Source organism: Sciurus vulgaris (genome assembly GCF_902686455.1).
Source record: "Sciurus vulgaris genome assembly, chromosome: 2".
Taxonomy (NCBI): Eukaryota; Metazoa; Chordata; class Mammalia; order Rodentia; family Sciuridae; genus Sciurus; species Sciurus vulgaris.
Genome location: NC_136462.1, coordinates 113930293 through 113946100, shown reverse-complemented (window position 1 = coordinate 113946100; position 15808 = coordinate 113930293). Strand labels below are relative to the sequence as shown.

The following is a 15808-nucleotide window of genomic DNA, read 5'->3' as shown; positions in this document are numbered from 1 at the left end:
TGAGTTTGGGACCTGGCACTCCTAGACTTTGTGACTTTGGGGCAGTCCCATCCCCTGCTGAGTCTTTAGGTACAAAGTGCTGGGGTTGATCATGGGAGTTTGGAGAAGAGTGGGACAGATGGTCCTTAACGTCCCACCAGGCTCAGACAGCCCATCATCTCCCAACCTGCCTGCTAGGCATGGGGCCTTGGCCTTGAAGCAAGGGACAGTGCCTTTCAGAAGGGAGATGCTACCTCTCCTAAGCATTCTGATGACAGGACTGTAGAAGTAGTGTCATATCAGACGCCCGCAAGTGTCCTGGCCTGGGCTGCGGCCCCAGCAGGAAGCATGCAGTCCTGCCTCTACACAAGCTCTCTGAGGTTTAGAAGGATGGGGAGCTTCAGTGCGCATCTGAGCTGTCGCACATCTGGATCTGTTAGGATTTGTGTCTGGTGAGCACTCTGTGGAATTCTTTGTGATGTTCATCTTTCTGCCTGGGTCCAAGCCCCCCGAATCTGACAGTCCTTGGACTCAGCCTACAGGTAGACACCATGGGGCGCCAATCTGTCCTGGGTCATCGCGGGGAATTCTGTGCCCAGCTTGCTCTGGCAGTCCACGGCCCCTCCATGTGGGGTGTCTGAGAACAGTCTCTAAGATAAGGGGTCTGGGGCGGACCATGGGAAACAGCAGGAGTCTGGCCTTGGGCTTCCATTCCAGCCTCATGTTCCATGTCTGTGAAATGGACCCACCTCCCAAGGGTGGCAGTGGAGGATAATGCTAAGGGCAAGGCACCTGGAGGCGCTCGACGGACATGCACTGTGTTAGTTAACTACCGCTAGTAATGGATTGCCCCAGAGGCTGCCAACCTATGACAGTGACTGTTTATCACGTCCTTTTTTGTGGGTCAGGAATCCAGGCAAAGCCCTGCTTGTCCGCTCCTCATGGTCTCTCTCAGGCTGCAACCAAACTTTGCCAGGTCTGTCATTGGCGACAGCTCCACAGGGGCTGGGTCCTCGCCCGGGCTCCCTCACGTGGGGTGCTGGACTGTGGGGTGCTGGTTTTGCTGGTCTCTCTGTCTGGTGACCAGAGACCCATAAACGGGCTTCTCCACTGGGCAATTCACAACATGGCAGCTGGCTTCCCTCAGAGAGAGCAAGAGGGTGGCCAAGCCATGGTGCTCTTGTGACCTAATATCAGAGCGACATCCCACACTTCTGTATTTTGTTAGATGCCAGTCATCAGGTCCAGCTCACTTCAAGGGAGAGGGGATTATACCAAGGTGTTAAGACCAGGAGGGGGTTGTGGGGGCCATCTTGGAAACCCCCTCCTGTACCTGTCAGACCTTGCTCTGAGGAAGCTCTAAGCTGGAGGGAGTTCTAAATGGAGAGAGCCCATGGGGACAGAAGAGAGAGACTGTTGCCTACCGCCCTACTTCCTAAGATGAGGCCCTCAGTCCTCCCACCTGATCTTTATCTCTGCTGCCTGCCTATTTGGTGGCAGGGGATTTACAGCCAGCAGGAACTGCATTCCAGGGCTGGGTACTTAACATTCCAGAGGAGCGCTCAGCTAATTAATGCCTTTCCTGTCCCAGGCCTGGACCACCCCGCTCTCCCCTGAGTCCCCAAGCTTGGCCAGGGGACTCCCTCATGGCTTCAGGCCACATTGAGAGGCCCACAGATGGGCTAGACTTAACCAGGCTCACACAATAATGACTTGGTACAAAGTCAAGGCTCTGGAGCCGAGGTCCCTTTGCCTGTGGGCAAACAGAGATGTGGCCAGAACTCTGGGGCTGGGCCTCTGGGTGTAGACTAAGGCAGACCTTAGGCAGATGACTATTCCTGTGAACCTCAACCTCTTCACCTGTATGCAAAATGGGAATTTTTCAATGATCCCAGAGCCTGAGACTCTTCCTGACCAAACTTTCGGTAGGCTCCTCTGAGCTCTCTTTTTTTTTTTTTTTTTTTTTTTTTTTTGGTTCTAGGGATTGAACCCAGGGGACTTAACCACTGAATCACATCCTCAGTCCTTTTTTTATATTTTATGTTGAAACAGGGTCTCGCTGAGTTACTTAGGACCTTGCTAAGTTGCTGAGGCTGGCTTTGAACTCACAATCCTCCTGCCTCAGCCTCAGGAGCCGAGACTTCTTTTTGACTAGGCCTCGTCTTCAGGCTGGGTACACAGCTTTAGCAAGAATGGTTCTACCCTTGCTATCATCTCAGTGATTTTCCATCCACTGATGCCCTTGTTCTGCTCTTTGGCTACAAAGCCCTAGCTTGTCTGTGCTGCATTCAGAGTTGCGCTAGCTTTGCCCCCTTGTGAGGGTCTTGACACCTGTCACAGCAGACCTGAATGAAACCCTCCTTACCATTTTATTTCGTACATACATGTATTCCAGCCTCTGCCCTCAGCAAGGGGGCCTGAAAGTACAATGCTCCCTCTGTTTCCTGGGTGGGAGCTTTCAGAGGTGGTGATAGGGGAGTGCAGGCTTCAGCCCCCAGCACTAGGAAAAGGCACAGGACTCGGGCAGCAGAGCCGCCCTGGGCCTGAAGAGAGCCCAGGGGGCCAGAATTCTCCAGATGCCCTTCCCTTCCTCTTTACTTTCTTGGTTGGGTCCACTCCGCCTCTGTGGCCTGTGTGGCAAAACCCCCATGGCCTTTGATTCTGCTGGCTCCCTGGACTGATTCTTCAGAGGCATTTCCTGAAACTTCTGCGGCTGTCCCCAGAGCTGAGGCAGGAGTCACCCAGCCTGGCCTCACAGCCACAGGGATGGGAGCTCCCAGGGGAGAGACGATTCGCCCCAGGCCACACATCAAGACAGACCCAGGTCTGTCTGTCCCACTGGGCCAAGCCCCAGGACCAGGCTCTGTGAGGAATGGGATCCGACTCCTGTCCTTGAGAAGGGGCCAAAAGTTGCAGGGAGGCCAGCAGTCATTTGGGGTCACCTTCACAAAGGACCTTCAATTGAGACTTTTGTGGTAACCTCAAATTAAGTTATTCAGAATCTCAAAGGGCTGTATTTCAGATGGACAAAGGAGAAGACATGAGATAAAACCCATAGCCATCATAGAAGCACACTATCTGTGGGGCCATGGTGTGAACTGACACTTTTACACACCCTGTGGTGACCTTGTGAATGGCAGTTATTTTCCATTCTATTTTGGAAGATTAAGAGCATTAATTTGTCCAAGCAAGCATAGATTAGGAAAAAATATTACTATAAAAGGATATAATTGGGACAATTGCTCAAAGGTGAACATAACCAGCCACGAGTTGGCAAAGTATGATCTTCAAACAAATCTGGCCCGCAGTCTGTTTTTGTTAATAAAGTTTTAATGAAACACATCAAGGCCCAACCAGTTTTACCTTATCTAGGGCTGCTTTTGTGCTAAGGTATCAAAGCTGAGTAGTTGCCATTGAGACAATGTGGCTTGAAAAGCTGAAAATATCTAGCTCTTTCCAGAAAATGTTTTCTGTGTCCTGGAAAGGATAGTAGAAATGTTTCAGGATAAATTCTGTGGCAGGAGTTGCTCCATAGAGAAGAGGGCTCTTCCTCAGAGGCCACTGAATGCCAGCTCCTGCCACCACCCCACTGAGCTCAGGACCCCACTCACCCTCATGCAAGGGGGGGCCCTGGGCAGAACAACATGGAATAATAACCATGCTGGACCCTGGAGCCTTTCCACCTTCAGACTTTCCATAAGGATATCTTCCCTTTACCTCCCCCTCTGTGCTGGCAGAAGCTGGTCAACACTCCGGCTGTGCTTGGGATTCCTTCTTGGTGTTTTACAAGGAAGAGCTGCCAGTCAGCCTGCAGATCTTCTTCACTATATTGAAAGAATGACATCACTGCCCTTTCACTGTCAATTTAATGAGCACTGTTGGTGGGGATCCCCCAGCATCACCCTCATGTTCCTGGAAAAATCTCTTAATGGGTCATGAGATATAGGTCTTTTAACTGAGTGTAGTGCTAGATTTCTTTTGCTGGATTTTACTTTGAATCTTGCATTTACATGTGAAACAAAACCTGTCTTGAGTTTCCTTTGGACTGTTTCATCTATAGGCTGTGAGGCAACCATTAACGAAATGACATAGATCTCTGTGTTTATCTGGAAGTTTTCCCATAATCAATTTCATAGAGAAAACAAATGTGTGTGTGCATTACATGTATAATTTATGTAGTATAATGTGTAAGTCATATAATATTGTTAAATAAAAATGACAGGAGGCCATTGTTTTAGACCAAGCCCTACACTAGACCTCAACAGACCAGGCTAAAAATCAAAATGGAGTTACTCGTGTTAAAGTTCCATATTGTCAAAGTGAAACAAGCTATACCACAGCCAAATGACCAAACAAGTCAGTTTCAATTGACATGAAACGAAGTTCCCTCTGCTTTAGTCTTTACACAAAAATAGGTAACCTGAAGTAAGTTAATGTTCACCAGGTTTTAAACATTTTTTTAAATTGCTCTCTCTCTCCACTTTCCCGCCTTACAGGGAAAGTAACTTAGAAATGACCAACCTGCTTTTTGTTCTTTTGTTTCTGTTTTCTTCAGCCCTTCTTTAGCTATAACATTAACCACCTCTAAGTCTTGGGGGCTTGATCAGGCCTTGGCTGGGCTCCCTGGAGAGGCCCCCTCCAGTCCAGTACTGAAAAATTAAATCCCAGCAAGCTTGACTCCTTCTCAAAATGTACACACTTATTTGGTAGAAGAGTCAAATAAACCTGGAGAACCAACAACAGATCCCTGCAAGCCGGTGCCTTTCCAACACCAACTCTCTATAGCAGGGTGGATACATGCACAGGAGTGCCCCACGTAGTCTCTAGAATCAGTCATCCTGGACCCAAATGCCTTGTCAGTTGTGCAACTCTTCTCAAGCAGCTTGACCTCTTTGGGTCTCAGATCACCCCACAACCCAGTGACTGGAAATAACAGTGATTTCTACTCCTCAGTTCTAGGGTCTGGCTGGGCGCATCTTCTGATCCACATGGAATCTGTGTAGCTGTGTCGGCTGGAGCTCAGTGGGGGCTGGAATGTCCATGGGGCCTGACTCGTGGGCCTGTGTGGGGCCCTAGACTCTCCTCTACATAGAAACTTCTTCTGGCATGTGCACATACCTCTGGACACCCACTGCTCTGTTCTGCCCTGTCTGCATTCATTCCCTCTCACACTTTGTCTTTCTGCTCACAGGACCCAGGCCTGAGTGACTCCTTCAGGTCCTTCCTCCTCCTCCTGCTCTGGCCAGCTCCCCTCAGTTATCAGGTTTCGGAGCTGCCCTTGATCTTCCATTCCCTGAGGGTCGCAGAGGGTTGCAGAACTGGCCTGGGCGCCACTCTTCTGACTGGGGATATTGAGCAAGTTCTTCCGCTTCTTGAGGCCTGGTTTCCTCATCTGAAAAATGGAAAGAGCAACAGTACCCACTCCATGGATCCACGGGGAAGTTCACATCACGGGCTTAAGATACTGCCATACACCTAGGAAGTACTGGGTTTCAGGAAGCATCTGCCCTCGCAATCCACTCTCTTGATACCCCTGCCCTTTGCTTACCAACACTTACTGAGTTTTGTAAGTCTGCATTGGTACGTGTGACTATTTGTTGAAGGTCTTTCTCCCTCATGTGGAGTAGAAGCTCCAAGAGGGCAGAAACCATGCTCAGCATTGTGTCCCCAGCACCAGGCATCAAAAAGGTGCTCCTGAAGTCTTGTGGCACAAGTGACTGCATGAATGACCCAGCGGATGAGAGGAGGAATGGAGTTTGAAGGAAACCCAGTAGGGCACTCAGCAGGGGCAGGAAAGGCTTCATTATCTTTGGCTAGGGTGACCTGACTCTTACAAGGTCCATTACCAACTCTAATCTCTTTTCATCCACAAATCTTAAAGGTACTGAAAACCTGCTCCACCCACTCAGACCCTGTGCCTGGGGAAGTACCTTCTCCTTGGAGTCGATTGCCAAGCATGGCACTCACTCTGCACCCCAGGCCTTGGTGCCCTGAAGCCTGGGGTGTCTCCTGGCCATAGTGGGAAGGATCACACAACCAAACCTGCTGACTGTCTCCCTACCCCTCACAACAACCTGACAGAGTGCACATGGTTACTATTCCCAATTTACAGAAGAGGAAACTAAGGTTGCTAAGTGACTGGGCCAGTCAGTCCTGCACCCCACAGAAATAGCCAAGAGCCAACCCAAAGCACCCAGGTGAATGGAGGCTGAGCAGGACCAAGCCTGCCTCCACCCCTGGAAGGCCCAAGAATCTTAAGGAGAGGACTCTCATGCTCTAAGGACCTGCAGAGACGGCTCAGCCCCAATTCCTGCCCCCGAGAAGAGTCACGATGGGGCTGGGCGTGGTGGTGCATACCTGTATTCCCAGCAACTCAGGAGCCTTAGGCAAGTTCAAGACCAGCCTGGGCAACTTAGTAAGCCCCCTTCTCAAGATAAAAAATAAAAAGGTCTGGAAAGTAGCTCATTCCAGTGTACCAGGTTTAATCCTCATGCCACAAAAACAAACAAAAAAGAATCACAATGGGGCCCTGAGGTTTGCAACATTCAAAGTCCCCACTTCAACCATGCTCAAGCCCTGGGTGTCTATCTTCACAAAGAAGACTGACTGACGGCCTCTGCCCACATAGTGGCCACCTTGAGGAACAGCTCAGTTATTCCTGCCAACTGCAAGTGCCGATGGCGGTACCGACAGCCTTGGATTATTTCAAAATGGGAAATGAGGGTTTGATGTCATTTGGGAGAAACGCTGACTGGCCTGTCCTGAACCTCTGCTAGGCCTCTTTCTGCCCATCTTTCTGCCCATGAAACTGGCCTCTTTATTTCCACTTGGCAAATGGGAGATCTGAGGCTGGGGATATTAAAGTTTGATCCAAAGTTACCCAACTAGGTGGTGACAGAAATCGGGGTGCCTTAACTGTCAGTAACTTTGGAATAATTTATTTGTCTGTGCAAAGGTAGTTGCTTGGGTTGCCCTAGAGGGGGAGAGTGTCACCCTCTTTCAATGGCATTTCTTCTTCAAAGATTTGTCTGGCAAGCCAGGCACAGTGGCGCACTCCTGTAATCCCAGTGGCTGGGGAGGCTGAGGCAGGAGGAACACAAGTTCAAAGCCAGCCTCAGCAACTTAGCAAGGCTCTAAGCAACTCAGTGAGACCCTGTCTCTAATAAAATATAAAAAAGGCTGGGGATGTGGCTCAGTGGTTAAGCACACCTGGGTTCAATCCCTAATACAAAAAAAAAAAAAAATTTTTGTCTGGCAGGTGTAAATCTTTCAGAATGAGATCACCTCAAGTCAAGGTAAATGGTCCTCAGTGGATGTTCAGGCCCAAGTCCCCTCTGTAAAGGCTCCTGGCCTTTGCTCTGCTCCTCTGGTAATAAGGAGCCCACCACCCTGGAAGTCGCTCCTTCTATTCTGGCTGAGTATAGGGACTTGCCCTCCCTGAGGCTCCCAGACACTGTCCTATGTGGGGAAGTAAATATTCTCCACAGAGCCAGTGACCTCGAACTTGTCTCTCATTTTCTGAAGCCAGTCACTCCTCTCCTCCCAGGGAGATGGAATGTGCTCCTGTGATAGAGCCGAGGTTTCCATTCCAGCCTCCGAAGCCAAACTCCGGGGAGTTTCAGATATCCCCGAGGCCTCTGAGGAGGAAGGTGCCGAGCCTGTCCCGGCAAGGGCTGCAACTCACCTGCATTAACCCTGTAGCTGTGCTGCCTTGGACCCAGTCGGGGAGGGGCCCGGACCTAGGAGGACCTGAGGGGGGCCTTGAGGGAGAGGTCTCAGCTCCCTGCTCGCCTGGCTTCAGCCGTCCCAGTCCTTCCTTCCCTTAGGACTACAGGGTGAGGAGTCCTTTGTGGACATTTAGGCCAGAGCCCCATTTCTCAGGTGGAAGCTGAAGTCTGAGGTGGCACAGGCAGTCTTGTGGCAGGACCATGAGACACTCAGAGCTTCAGATGCCAATTAAGAGCTCCTTCCACGGCCCCATGCCAGAGGTTTGAGGCCTGGCAAGCCCAGGGAAGGGCCTTCTCTCCAGAAGGGGACACGGCCCTGCAGCCTCCTCCAGTCATGCTGTCTCCAGATGGCACAGGCAGGCAGTGGCCGGAGGCCAGCTGCAGAGGCAGAAACTGGCACCGGGGGTTCACAGGACTGCAAGATGAGGCAGGGAGAAAACACACCGATGTCGCAAAAGGTGTTTCACAGAGGCCTGAGCTTCCCAAGCCAAGAACAAAACCAGTTTCCTAAAACATATTCTGTGACCTGCAGAAACCCCCCTGCCCCAGGCCTGTCTTCACAGACCGGGTTCCGCCCACATTCCCTGAGCTGCTGGAGCTCAGTTCTGACCACACTGGTCCTGCGGTCACCCAAGGGGGTTTTATAGTAGCCTCATTTTACAGATGAGGGAACTGAGGCCACCCCTCTCGGAGCAAAACACTGCAGTGGGCTTGGGGGCCAGCACCATAGGCCCTGTCGAGGGGGGCTGGCTGTGCCTCAATTGCAATGCTGAGCCTGAGTCACAGATGCAAATTCCCCTCCTGGGGTTTGCTGACCTTACTGCCTGGTGCTCCCAGAATTTTGTCCTGGGGTCCACCCACAGTGTAGCAGGGAGGGGCACAGACAGCAGAAGAGTTACAACTTGATCTTGTGTGTGTGTTTGTTCTTTAGCCTCCAAGATGCCTCAGGACAGAGTTTTAAGTAAATAAGAAAGGGAGTATATTTTGGAGATGAGTTTTCTTCTACCTCTCCATCCCCACCCCAACAACCTAATCATTTAACTGTTTTAAGTATTAAAAAAAAATTAAGCAGTACTGGAAATTTTGAAGCAATGTGAGGAAAAAAACAGGAAAAAGAAGGAAACAAAACCAAATGAAAACTTCCCAAAACTCATGAGTGCACAGAGCAGAGGGGGACAAGGACATGTTGACATTGCCCTGTCCAGACTGGAACTTGGGAGTACGGAATTACTTGGGCTCCCTGTCCTACTGCAAGATCCTTTAAGAAAGAGAAGTCCTCAGGGTACAGGGCACAGCCTACTAACAATTCTCTAAACCTCTGTCTATATATGTTTAAATTCTCCTCTTAATGTTTCTGAAAAAAAAGTTAGAAATACTAAAAACTCTAAAAGTAAATTGCCAGCATTCCTACAATAGTATATCAGACACATATGCAGAGAGTTCAGTTCTTTTGCTTTTTTTCTTTCCCCATTTAACAGACCAATAGGACCCTGTTTCAATCCCAGCTCTGGATAAGTCACTTCCTGCCTCTGCCTCAGTTTCCTCATCCATCATAGATTAAATGAGGATAAGAGACACACCATGAAGAACCTGCGATGTGCAGAAGTGCCTGGTGCAGTGAGCATTTATTAATGATGGCTCTCATTAATGCTGTTGCCCTGGACACTGCCGCCCTAGCCACCTAGTGGGCCCAGGGCACTTGGATGGATCTCCCACTCCTGTCTATTCCATAGTCACTTAGAGGGTATATACTCTGGGTCGGGGCTGTGTGGGGCTGTCAGGGACCCAGAAATGAATTTGACCAGGTCTTGCCCTCAGCTCAGAACCCTCAGGATATAAGAAGGTACATAGCCAGTGAGTGACAACCTTCAGTGACGAGGGTATTGCTGACCACTCGGGTAGGTGCTGGGTATCCCCGACTCCACAGAGAAGAGGATGGAGCAACGGGGTCAGGAGAAGATGGGGAGGTGTGTAAAAGACATGGGAGGACACTTGAAAGAGCAAGTGCAAATGCCCAGAGGCCCCAGAGAATGTGGCCCTTCTGGAAATAAGTCATCCTTCAACTGTGGCTTCAGCAGATGTTGGCAGGAGGGCTGGGGATATAGCTCAGTTGGTAGAGTGCTTGCCTCGCAAACACAAGGCCCTGGTTCAATCTCCAGCACCACAAAAAAAAAAAAAAAAAAAAAGAAAAAAGAAAAAAAAAAAGATGTTGGCAGGAAATGAGCCTGTAGGGCTTCAGCCCTGAAAGACATGAGGGGAGGTTTAGGGTGCGTCCCCACACCAGCAGGAATGCTTCCCGCTGCAAGGAACAGAAAACCCTGATGCCACTGGCTTAGCAAATACACCATGTAAGGTCTCACATAAGAGGAGGTATCAGGAAGGGGCATCTGGGGTTGGTTAATTCAGCAACTTGACCACACACATCTTTGAGGACCCAGGCATGGTCAGAGTCTGCAATGGCAAGACCTTCAACCCAGAGGAGATCAAGCCTGAGGGGAAAGGTCATTACCCTAAGCCCCTGACGAAGTCCCTGAAGCATGGCTGACCCAGTGTCAGGACTCCTGCTCCTACTTTACCTCCCTCCAGAAGTCTCCTGGTCAATAAAGATGCATGTCTCTAAAAATAAAGTCAAATAAAATAAAGACTCTTCCCTGAGGCTGGCCCCCCATGCAGTGCTACCTGTGGGACGAGATAAAGGAGAACGTCGCTGCTGCACCAGCGAGGGAGAGGCAGAGGTAGATGAGGCGGCAGTGAGTAGGGCCCGCTGAAATCCTGAAGGTCATGGGTGGGGGGTGGGGGGGTATTGTTTAACCCATGTGCCCCTCGGTTTGCTGGACTATAAAGTGGGACTAACTTCATAGCACCTACCTCATAGGGTTACTTTGTGGATAAAATAGCCCTTATAATGCTCCTAAGACGAGTGGTACATGCCGGTAATCCCAGCTGCTCTGGAGGCTGCGGCAGGAGGATCTCAAGTTCAAGGCCAGCCTGTGCAACTTAGTGAGACCCTGTCCCAAAATGAAAAATAAAAGGCTGGGGATGTAGGTCAGGTCAGCATCTAGGTTCAATTCCTGGTACTGGGTTAGGGGCAGGGGCCTTGAGTCAGGGGAAGACAGGGAGGTGTGTAAAAGACACGGGAGGACACGAGAGGAAAGAGCAGGTGCAGACGCCCAGAGGCCCCAGAGAACGTGGCCCCTCTGGAAACAAGTCGTCTATCAACTAGGACATACTCATCGGTCAGCACCAGTCACGTCCCCATTGGCAAGCCAACCTACCCCCACCAAAGCTCTCGTTCTGCAAGCCCGTGTCCTCAGCTTAGAATGAAGCCCATCTCTTGGGGTCTCCCTCACATGATACTTCCACCCGCAGGGAGCCCCCTCTCTGGCCTGCCAGGTTGCTAATGGGTAAGAGGTGAGCTTGGGAATCTCTGACTGTGAGCCCCGGAGTGTCTGAGCAGGGCCAGCACACAGCAGGTGCTCGCATGGTGCTTACCTCTCGACTACGGGTATCGGGGACACTTTCCATGAAGTATCTCGTTTCAGCCTTGTCAATGCGCCACCCATAAGGGAGTTACTACATTGTCTACACCCTGCAGACGAGGGACCTGAGGCTCAGAAAAGCTAAGTGACTGACCCAAGAGATGAGTGATGGGATTGTATCCCTGTCTGTCAGGCTCCAGAGAAACTGCGCCCTACACAGACACCAAATGCCTATCATTATATGATGCCAGGAACCAAGTGTGGCCTGCAGGCACTAAGGCTGCAACTCTGAAAAGCAGCCAGGCTGTTATTTTTAATTGACTTACTCTTTAAAAAATAGTTCTAGATTTAGAGGTAAATTGAGTTCCAACATGCCCCCTCCACCCCGCCATTCTCCCTGTACTAATATCTTGCATTAGTTTGACAGCTGTTACAATTAATAAACCAACACTGACATAATATGTATTGTTACATATTACTAATCAAAGTCCATAGTTTACATTAGGATTCTCTGTGGCTCAGTTCTACAGGTTTTGACAACTGTATGCCATGTATCCAATATTACAGTATCATACAAAACAGTCTCAATGGCCTAAAGATCCCCTGTGCTACAGCTATGCTTCCCCCTCACACCTCCCCACACCCTACCCCAAAGCTTCTGGAAACTTTGTCTCTATGGTTTTGCCTTTTTTAGAATATATAGTAGGAATCATACAGTGTATAGTCTTTCTAGTTAACTTCTTTCACATAGTAACGTGCATTTGAGCTTTCTCCATGTCTGCTTGTGGTCTCATAGTTCATTTTTTATTGTTGAATAATATTCCACTGTAAGGATGTAGCACAGTTCATTCATGCACCTACTGAAGGACATCTTGATACTTCTGCTTTTGGGTGATCACAGACAAAAGATACTCAATAAACTTCATGAGTCAGTTTTTGTATGGACAGCAGTGTTCAACTCAACTGGGTAAATACCTAGGAGTGTAATTGCTGGATTGTCGGGTAAGAGTATGTTTGGCTTTGTAACAAACTGCCAAACTGTCTTCTCCAGTGGCTGGATCATTTTGCATTACCATAAGCAACAAAAAGAGTTCCTGTTGTTCTCGCATCCTTGATAGCATTTGGGATTGTTTGTTGGGTATCTCGTTGCTTTAATTAGCAGCTTCTTAGTGGCAAATTATGTCTAACATATTCTCATATACACGCTGCCATCTGCACATCCTCACAGATGCCTATTCAGATCTTTTGCCTTTGTGTATATGTTTATGTGCAGGATCAAACTCAGGGCCTTCTGCATGCTAGGCAAGTAAGTGCTCTACCACTGGGCTACACCCCCAGCAGTGCCCATTTTAAAAACTGGGTTGTTTGCTTACTGTTGAGCTTTAAGAAGACTTGAATAGAAGTCCTTTAACAGATGTGTTTTAGCAAATATTTCCTGCCAGTCTGTGGCTTGTCTTGTCATTTTCTTAACAGTGTCTTCTATGGAGCAGGTTTTCAATTTTGATGGAGACCACTTTATCCACTCTCTCCTTTATGGATCACATTTATGTAGCACCTAAAAACTCACTGCCTAACCCAGAGTTACACAGATTTTCTTCTAAGTTATCTTGTGGAATGTTAATAGTTTTTTTTTTGTTTTACATTCAGCTGTAATCTATTTTTAACTATTTTTTATGAAAGGTATAAAAGTCTGTCTAGATTTTTTTGTTGTTGCACATAGATGTCCAGTTGTTCCAGGATCACTGTTGAAAAACTATCTTTTCTCCATGAAGACAATTTTCAAAGATGTCTATACAGGCCTATTTCGAGGACCCCTTTTGTGTTCATTGATCTACTTGTCTTTTCTTTCACTATGCTGATTACTGTTGCATTACAATGGGTGTTGAAGTTGGGGAGCATAAGTCCTCTGACTTTGTTCTTTTTGTAATTTTACTGGCTATTCTGTCAATATCCACAAGAAACTCGCTGAGTTTTCATTGGGGTTATGTTGAAAGTGTAGAACAAGCTGGGAAGAAATGACATCTTCACAAGGCTGAATATTCTCTCCTACTGTGAATAAGGAATAGCTCTCAATTTCTTTGTGTTTTAATTGAAGTTTCTGATTCATTCAGACGAAATATTAGATATGCCACTATGGATCACCTCAAAGCAATCACCATCGGGTGCTGGTATAGCAGCTGGTACAGCAATGGAAGCAGACATGCGCAGGACTACCAACATGTCAGGGAGCTGGGGACACCCTAATTCTTCACTTCTGCAGCCCCCTTCTCAGTCCTTTCTTTGGCCTTCTGTATCACCTTTTCCTCCTTCTCCAGCACTGCCACGACTGTGGCCAACTGGCTGGTGGGGATGTCAATGTCTTCTTTGTCTATCAGCTCAATCATCTTCATGAATTTGTCCACATTGATCTTGCCATCCTTATTCTTATCCAGTGTTGAGGCCAAGTAGATCAGCTTATTTTCTGGGATGTGCCTGACTTGCTTCAGGGCACTGATGAGCTCGGTGATACTGATGATGTTCTCTCCTGCCGGTGAGCCCTCCACTAGCCCTAGCTTGCCAGCCTTCTGGTCCATCTCCAGCTGCAAGATCAAGCTGCCTATCTGCCCGATCAGCTGCTGGACTCTCTTTGTTAGCCTCCTGCTGATTTTAGGCACTTCCACATATTTTTTTCCACCAGTCTTTGAAAGCTCCTTCTTGATCTCTTGCAAGTCCTCACTGTAGTCCTGGATATCCTCCTTCAGCAGCTCCAGCTCCTCCTTCTCCTTGAACAGGGACTTCTTCTGCTTCTTCAGTTGAGAACAGGCACTGCTGAGAATGTCAATGTCTTCCTTAGTTATTGCCTCTTCCTTTGAGACCACGAGCACAGGGGTAATGCTTTTTAGGGACTCTGACGGCAGGCTCCCGACGGGCACTTCCGGTTGCTGGTCAGCCACGGGCCTCCCAGGAGTGGCTTCTACCACTGCTTGGGACAGCATCTGTAGTTCCTTCTCCCGGTGCTCCTGCTGGATGGCTTCCTCCTCCTGCAGCGTGGCCTCTAGCTTCGCCTTGTTGTCCACATGATTGCCCCCAACCTTGGCCACTTTCACCTGGGCTCCCTTCACCACGATCTCTGGAAGCTTCTGCAATGTGGATGTGAGTTGGTCAGTGGCAGAGAGAGTGGTTGGGAAGTACATAGCTTGGGACAATATAAGTAGTGACGTGGGGATCTCTTGGTGCAGGTGCAAGTCCAGCCACTGCTTCAGCTGGCCTCTCAGCCGTTCTTCTGTGACACCCAGGACAGGCATGCCTCTCGCCCGACAAGCTGACTGCAACTCCGTGACATTCAGGCTGTCTATCCCTTCTTCAACAATCAGCTTGTCATCAGCCTTTATGGACCGCAGCTTCATGGTGAGCTGGAAGCGCAGGAAGCTGTTGGTGCCAATGGCCTGGAGTCCCAGCAGCTTACAGAGGGCCATCAGCTGCTGCCGGGGGAGGTTATCCAGGGTCAGCTCATCCTCAAACAACCTGGAAAAACGCATGATTTCCTCATTGCTGGGTCTTTCCCCAGTTTCTCTGATCTTCTGGAAAAACTGGGAGAAGTCTTTGGCAGTGCTCCCGTTGGCTGCCTTGTTCCTAGAGGCCATCTCCTCAGCAGTGTCCTGCAGGAACTTGGCCAGCTCCAGCTTGACCCGCAGCTTCTTCTTCAGCCTCTCTTCCTTGATAGACTGCGTCTCGAACGTGGATGGCAACATGTTGGGGAAGAGCTTGAGGGCAACGGGCAGGAGGAATTCCATGAATGGCACCACCACAAAGACAAGGAGCGGTACCAGGCGGAAGAGGTCAGCGCAGACCCGAACCAGCTGCCGATGCTCCCGGCGGCTCAGGGTTTGGCCCTTGAGAATCTTCCAGAGCGTGCGCACAGCGATCTTGGTGTCGGTCCAGAGCAGGCGGCAGCCGTGGTAGACGTGCTTCAGTCCGTCCAGGACCCTCTGCCTCAGGGGCTTCACCGCCCCCTCCGTGGTGGCGAGGGACACAGGGCCACCTTCCTCCAGCGTCTTGTTCTTGTCCTTGAGGGACTTGGGAGACGTCACCGGGGAGTCATCACCGAGGGGGCACGACGAGTGCCAGCAGCGCACAGGAAGGTCCCCTGGCCCCAGGACAACCAAACGCGGGGCCGGCGCCACGGTGCGCAAGCGCTCGGGCCCCGGAGGCCAGCTGCGGAAGCCACGGCCTGTGAAGGACAGGCACGCCGCGTGGAGGCCGGCGCGGCGGCCCAAGGGAGCATCCCTGCGGCTGCTCAGCCCCGCGGTGTCGGGACGACTGGCTCCAGCACAGGCCCCCGGGCTACCCTGGGCGGCTGCGGCGCGGGGCAGCGGGAAGCGGGCGGGCGCCCAGCCGCCAGGGCTCCTCGGAAGGATGGACGCCATGACCCTCCGGCTGCCGCCTCCTCCGCGGCCCTCGGCGCCTGCGTCTGGCCCGGGACGCGACCGTTGACAGTTGGCTCCCAGGGGCGAGCGCTCCACTGGAGGCTCGGGCGCAGGCGGCAGCCGCGTCGGGGCAGGGACTTCCGGCCGCGGGGAGGGGAGGGGGAGGGAGGAGGAGGGGAGGAGGGGGGATGGGAGGGGTGGAGAGTGGGGAGGACGG

General features: G+C 50.4%; 1 protein-coding gene across 1 annotated transcript; it reads right to left on the bottom strand.

Annotated features, from left to right (window-relative positions):
• Positions 1–11811: 11811 nt before the first annotated feature.
• Positions 11812–15591, bottom strand: LOC306655331 (mitochondrial proton/calcium exchanger protein-like; the record flags this gene model as incomplete). Its single annotated transcript, XM_079129699.1, has 1 exon — positions 11812–15591. The coding sequence occupies one exon, from the start codon at positions 15589–15591 to the stop codon at positions 13426–13428; it is 2166 nt and encodes a 721-aa protein (XP_078985825.1). The 3' UTR covers positions 11812–13425.
• Between the last annotated feature and the right edge of the window lie 217 nt (positions 15592–15808).